The sequence below is a fragment of the Epinephelus moara genome, chromosome 17 (genome assembly GCF_006386435.1).
Source record: "Epinephelus moara isolate mb chromosome 17, YSFRI_EMoa_1.0, whole genome shotgun sequence".
In the NCBI taxonomy this organism is placed as follows: Eukaryota; Metazoa; Chordata; class Actinopteri; order Perciformes; family Serranidae; genus Epinephelus; species Epinephelus moara.
This window is the reverse complement of record NC_065522.1, coordinates 33,902,728-33,909,312: the sequence shown is the minus strand read 5'-3', so window position 1 is coordinate 33,909,312 and position 6,585 is coordinate 33,902,728. Positions and strand designations below refer to the sequence as shown.

The following is a 6,585-nucleotide window of genomic DNA, read 5'->3' as shown; positions in this document are numbered from 1 at the left end:
AACTGCAGCTCATCCAGAACGCTGCTGCCAGAGTCCTCACCAACACCAAGAGAGTGGAGCACATTACAACAGTGCTTAAGTCACTGCACTGGCTTCCTGTGTGTCAAAGGATAGACTTTAAAATCTTGTTACTTGTCTATAAAGCACGAAATGGTCTCGGGCCTAAATACATCTCTGATATACTTGTACGTTATGAAGCATCCAGACCCCTCAGATCATCTGAAACAGGTTTACTCAGTGTTTCCAGGATCAAAACCAAACAAGGTGAAGCAGCTTTTAGTTTCTATGCTCCCCGCCTGTGGAACAAAACTTTATGCAACTTTAAACATTACTGTTTACTGCAGCTTACCAGTAAACTACATATGTAACTTATTGTTAGGATAATCTGTAGCTATTGTTTTTATATTTGTCTGCTGTTGCTTTTGCTTTATGTTTGCTTTTGTTTTTAATAATCTCAAACACAATTTTATTGTTCCTTTAGTGTTTTATTTTAATGTATTTCTCTTGTAAAGCACATTGAATTGCCTTGTGTATGAATGGTGCTGTATAAATAAAATTGCCTTGCCTTGCCTTAAAGCAACAAGCGCTAATCCTAACGGTAGCAGACTAAACACAGCAATAAGTGATGTTACTGCAGACATAGAGTCAATAACAACAACTACACAGGTTTGACCTCACTGAGTTTCTCACAGGAACAGACATTGTCACCGTTACTCTGGCAGGATTTGGGAAAAGCTCGATTTATCGACAGACTCCGTTGGTGATGAAGAAGATGTTCCCAGAACAAATCCAGTGTTCACTGTTGTTTCACCACTGATGACGCTAATGACGGACCAGATATGAGCAGTCTCCAAATTGGGGATCACCACCGTGCAGAACAGTGTCCACAATGCTTCAGCCATGTTTTGTTGCTCTGATTGGCTGAAGGAGATTATCAAGGCAAGTACTCCGGCCCACTGACAGTGTCTATGGTGGAATCCAGACTGATACAGGATGTCATCAGATGGTCTCACCAGGCAGCATAAATACAAGCAGCACCCCATACATGCTTAAATTAGACCAAATTAAATCCCCACATCATCCAGAATTTTATTATTTTTGATCGCCATGCCTCCACGGGACACAGAGATGGAGCCACCCAGAGCCAGAAAAGAACACCTGCTGAAAAGTGATGCCCTGTGTGCGGCCTGTCATGTGACACTGTAACCTCCAGACTTGGTACTGTCATTGTCGTTGAGGGCTCTGGTGCCGTGAGTCTCTCTAAGATGTGGCAATAATTGATAATGAATAGCTCAATTAATGGGATGCTCTACAAATAAATGCCTCCACAAATACTTTGAAACGATGTTCAGCTTGTCATTCTTTCATCACGTCGTGCCGTATCTATGCTTGCTAGCTAGCTGGCTAACTTCTAGGCAGCAAGCTACATGAAGGTGAGAGCCAGCAGATACAGAAAGAGCTGAGGGATGCTTCCCTCAGCTGGTAAAGGGAGAACAGAGCTGGGGTATCAGACGACCAGCAGCTGAAACATTATGATAGAAACATCATGTCAAATGACTGTACAATTAATAAAAGGTCTAATGTGTAGGATTCAGAGATCTTTGTAAGAAATTAAATAAACTAAGCACAAAAACTAATAAAATGTGTGTTTGGTAGATTATTTCTTTGTTGTAACGAACCTTCTTGGCAATAAATCTTATGCCGTTGGAAAGCCTGTTTATTTCCATTTAAAATGGTGACACATTTGTAAGGAATGTGCATTTGTGGTATGAGCAGCAGAGCTGAGTATGTGGGTTGCGCCCATGAAAAATTTGCCAAATCTTCCCAACCAACGCCAAACGGCTTTTTTTTTCTTTTTTTCTTTTTTCTTTGCAAATGTCATTACTTTTTGTGCTTAGTTTATAATGTTAATACACCTGAAAACATAGTTAGTGTTTTCTTTACCATAGTTTATGTCTAAACAGGGAGCAGGTCCTTTTCTACAGACATCACCATGTTGCACTGTATGTTTCTACAGCAGACAAGAAGGGACAAACAAACACTGACTCTAGATAGAGACATTCATGCTTTTGTGTTGGCCACTGTAGTTCTCCTACATACTTGTCACATGGAGAAGTTTCAGCTGGTTGTAATCTGCAGTCTCACTACTAGATGACACTAAATCCTACACACCAGACCTTTGATTAGAAGTCAGCCCATTTTCTCAGAAGTATATTTGCTTAGTTTGTAGGTCTGCTAATAACGAAATTAAATATGAAGATTTGAATAAATGATACACATTTTAATTTTTATATCTATGCATATAGGGAATGAGTTTAGTTTTTAACATGATGTCAATCAAACTGCTGCTGTGCTAAAGGCTCAGACAGCATCAGACAGCCTGGTGTTCAAATCAAACACTTCTATGAGAGCTACACTGAAATATGTCAGGCCAGAGAACATTGTGTGATTGTTCTGTATTCGACAACATATTTTAACACACAACAGCAGTCTAGTTCCTGGAATACACCAACAGTTATCGTGTCACTGGAAAGTAAGGAGAGCACAACATTTGCATAATTTAGTCGTTCTTTCAATAATTTCATCAGGTGTAAACACCTGTAAGAGCATATACAAAAAGCCTGAGCTTTAACACACTTGATGTTACTGCAGAGTAAAAGGTGCATTCTCAAAATGCCTTTGTGCTCCACTGTCTCTCAGGTTAACTCATATCACAGCGGTGCCTGGATAGTGTGACGTGTGTGGTTGTGCTGCTGCTTTGGTCCTGCCAGATGCCTCCTGCTGCTGCTGCCATCATTAGTCATACTTATACTGTTATTATACACATATGATTATTGTCACACATGTATACTGCCAGATATTAATATATTATTATTAATTATAATATGATTACTTTCATTAATGTTATGTAAAGCTACTCTCATTACCATCTGTCCTGCATCTCTCTCTGTCTCTCTCTCTCTCTCTCTCTCTGTCTCATTGTGTCATACAGTTTACTGTTGATTTATTATGTTGATCTGTTCTGTACGACATCTATTGCACGTCTATCCGTCCTGGAAGAGGGATCCCTCCTCAGTTGCTCTTCCTGAGGTTTCTACCGTTTTTTCCCCGTTAAAGGTTTTTTTGGGGAGTTTTTCCTGATCAGCTGTGAGGGTCCTAAGGACAGAGGGATGTCGTATGCTGTAAAGCCCTGTGAGGCAAATTGTGATTTGTGATATTGGGCTTTATAAATAAAATTTAATTGAATTGAAAATAACCTAGAATATTTTGGACACAGATTTAAGGTTAAATCCGGGGTGGGCTGTTTAATTTTGGCTTTGTTGGGCAAAACTCCCAAACTAACCTCTGATTATAGAAATAACTGGACGTCCACTCGTCCTCCTGTCTTCAGGACACTTTGTCCAATCACAGGACATTTCAAAGAGGCCGCGTTCCTATTGGCTGTTCTACAGATGGAGATGAGCGTGTCTCATTCAGTGGAGGAGAAAGTTTCTGTTCCTGCAGTAACAACAACTGTTTACACTGCAGAGCAACTCAGGACGGACTGATCAGACACAGAGTCTGACAACGAACCAACAATAACACCAGTCAGTGTCAGTACAAAGTTTCAGAAATGGAGAGAAAATGTTGCCAACAGTTCACCTTTGTGCTAACCCGAGCTAAAGCCTCACCGTAGCTAATGTTAGCAACAGCCTCAAATCACAGTGTGTCCTCCACTTCACTCCCCGCTGTGACAGACCACCTCACCAAGACTAAGACCAAGAGCTGCAGCAGCCTGAATCCAACCGGATCAAACCCTTTCAGGAGTTGTTGTTTTTATTTTTCACATATAATTTAAATGTGCACAGATTTAGGAAACATAAAACATATTGAAGCAAACTGCTGCAGCTCAGGCTCATCCTTGTGACATTAAGTGATGTGTTGAATGTGACATTTTAGGATGATTTATGTGGAACATAATTTAAAGATAAACGGTTTCTGTCATCCTCTCTGTTGTTGTCCATCATTATTAATGAATCAAGGTTTTCAGAGTGAGAAGTGATATCACTGTTTTAGTCCAATCACCTGAGATGTGTTGGAAGAGTTTCGGTAGTTTGACTGAGTTTTGAAGGAGACATTCACTATTCGGATCAGATGCATGTTGGTGTGCAGACTGTGTGAAGAGTTTTGAAAAAAGTGGCTTCAGTATTGACCGATGCTTGATCTGTGATAATGTTGATTTGAAGTGATTGATGGATCAGTAATTTTGGTCTCTTGTTGAACACTTCAGTTGGATCTTGTTAAACAACACGTCACTTCTTCAGTTCAGACTATGAAATGTTTTTAGGCTCAGTTTCAGGACATCGGAAATCTGAGTCATGAAATGTAGAAATTAAATTCAGTGATATTGTTGTTAAAATGTTCCCTAATGTTTCATGTTGACACCATGAAGTGATATTCTACATCTCTGAAGCTAAATGTCTGAGCAGGTGAGTATACCTGTGCCTTTCTGGTGTCTATATGGTATCCCGCCTTGAGACTGGTCAGGACCTTCACTGTGCTCAGACTGATGTGGATCCTGTAGGCTGGAGACCACAAACACCACAACAAGAAAAACACTTAGCTCAGATCAGAATATTTCCTGCACAATCTCTGTTAATAAATCTCTGATGTTAGTGTTTTCTACATACGCAGTCCGGTGGCTTCCATGTGTGAGGCCGTTGTCACTGTGTCTCCAAACAGACAGTACCTGGGCATGGTGAGACCGACCACACCTGCTACCACCGCACCTGAAGACACAGGTTCACTCATGTGTTTCGTCATCAACTTTAACCCAGGTAAGCTTGTTTTTTTTAAACACAGCTCTTATCACGTAGACAAACGTTTTATTTACCATGACAACTACCAAAATGACTGATCACCTGAGAGTTTCTGACTCCTCAGAGTTTACTGACCACACAGAACATGTGGTCAGTGCACCAACTGTTTATGTTTAGTTGTTTGGTTATGAAGTTCCACAAGGTTCTGAACCCGGACCAGTTCTGTTCACTTTATTTATTATTTGCTTCCTTTAGGTAACATCATTAGAAAACCCTCTGTAAACTTCCATTTTTATGCAGATGAAACACAGTTAAATCCATCAATCTTAAGAAACAGGTCAGTTAACTAAACTTCAGGACATAAAACTTTGTCTACAGATATAGTTTCTCTGAATGACCTCTGACCAATGACACAACCCTAAGGACCCTTGCAGTAATACTTGATCAGATAAAACAAACTTCACAGACTGAGTTCTTCCATCGGTGCAATATAACAAAAATAATCCTGCCTCAGAGAAACTGCTCGGAACATCTGTCCTCTCTGGACCGGGTCATGACAAGTCTTTAAAAACTCTCCAGCTGATCCAGAACACCGTGGTACTGGCTCCCTGTAAAATTCTTCTCCTCACTTACAGAGCTCTAAATGTTGCGTCATATCTTAGACAGCTCATAGTGCCCTATCATCCCACCAGAACACTGCGCTCTGACAATACAGGGTTACTGTGGGTCCTAAAGAGGAGCCAGAGCCTTCAGCTATCAGGCTCCTCTTCTGTGAGCTGGCAGAAAGGCTGGAGGACTGAACTGTAGAAACATGACGATGACCAGCAGAGTTTTTCACATATGAAAAAGTGATCAAATGTGTGTGTGTGTGTGTGTGTGTGTCTGTGTGTGTACCTGTGTGCAATCCAATGCGTATTTTGACTTTGATCTCAGGCATATGTCTGATCTTAAAAGCTGCTATCGAGTGCAGGATGTCCAGAGACATGTTGGCCACTTCACCTGCGTGTCGATTCCCATTTCTGTTGGGAATACCTGAAGCCACCATGTAGGCGTCACCAATTGTTTCTACCTGCAAATACCACACACACAAACACCTTACAGCAGTTTGATGGGTACATTTATTAAACATATATTGATCAGACATGTTTACTGATGCTCAGTAACTCCTCATCAACAAGATCTTTTTTAAAAGATAAAGCGAGCATTTAGACGTCAATTGATTGAAACGCTTTGACTCCACAAAGCTGTCTTGAGTCTCCAGGTGTTTAAGTAGAGATCACAGTGACACACCTGGACAAACAAAGGTGGGTGAATCTATTTTTGTTAACTTTTAGCCTATTTAACATTTAAACTACGGAGAGTTTCAATAAAACTCAGATTTAGTCTCAACGAAGGTTCAAACTGAGAGGGAGAAGAAGAGGAGTTTATTAATTCGATCTGTGGACAAACCAACAGTGGTGAGAGACACGTTAAAGGTTCCTACCTTGTAAACATCATGTGTGGCAATGATGGCATCAAACATGGTGTAGAGGTCATTCAGCAGGTCGACCACCTGCACACACACAGTGTCAGGGTTAGTGATGTAAACAGGGTGAGGGGTCAGGGTCAGTAAGTCCTTAAAAACTCTCCAGCTAATTCAGAATGCAGCAGCACGTCTACTAACAGGAACTAAGAAACGACATCATATTTCTCCTGTTTTAGCTTCTCTGCACTGGCTCCCTGTAAAATCCAGAATTGAATTTAAAATCCTACTGTTAACTTATAAAGCTCTAAATGGTCAAGCTCC

The 6,585-nt window shown here is 40.7% G+C and overlaps 2 protein-coding genes across 3 annotated transcripts in view; both read right to left on the bottom strand.

Moving 5' to 3' along the window:
• LOC126403898 (phosphatidylinositol 4,5-bisphosphate 3-kinase catalytic subunit alpha isoform-like) overlaps window positions 1-6,585 on the bottom strand; it is a 102,493-nt gene that overhangs the window by 20,554 nt on the left and 75,354 nt on the right. The gene's annotated exons all lie outside the window — the stretch shown is intronic.
• The window catches only part of LOC126403970 (retinal guanylyl cyclase 2-like), a 39,446-nt gene that overhangs the window by 5,415 nt on the left and 27,446 nt on the right, over window positions 1-6,585 (bottom strand). For both annotated transcript variants that reach the window (XM_050066877.1, XM_050066878.1), the window contains exons 19-22: window positions 6,283-6,351; window positions 5,694-5,868; window positions 4,671-4,769; window positions 4,480-4,565 (exon numbers count right to left, since the gene is read on the bottom strand). In XM_050066877.1, coding sequence (XP_049922834.1) covers window positions 4,480-4,565; window positions 4,671-4,769; window positions 5,694-5,868; window positions 6,283-6,351 — 429 coding nt within the window. The remainder of the gene's footprint in view (window positions 1-4,479; window positions 4,566-4,670; window positions 4,770-5,693; window positions 5,869-6,282; window positions 6,352-6,585) is intronic.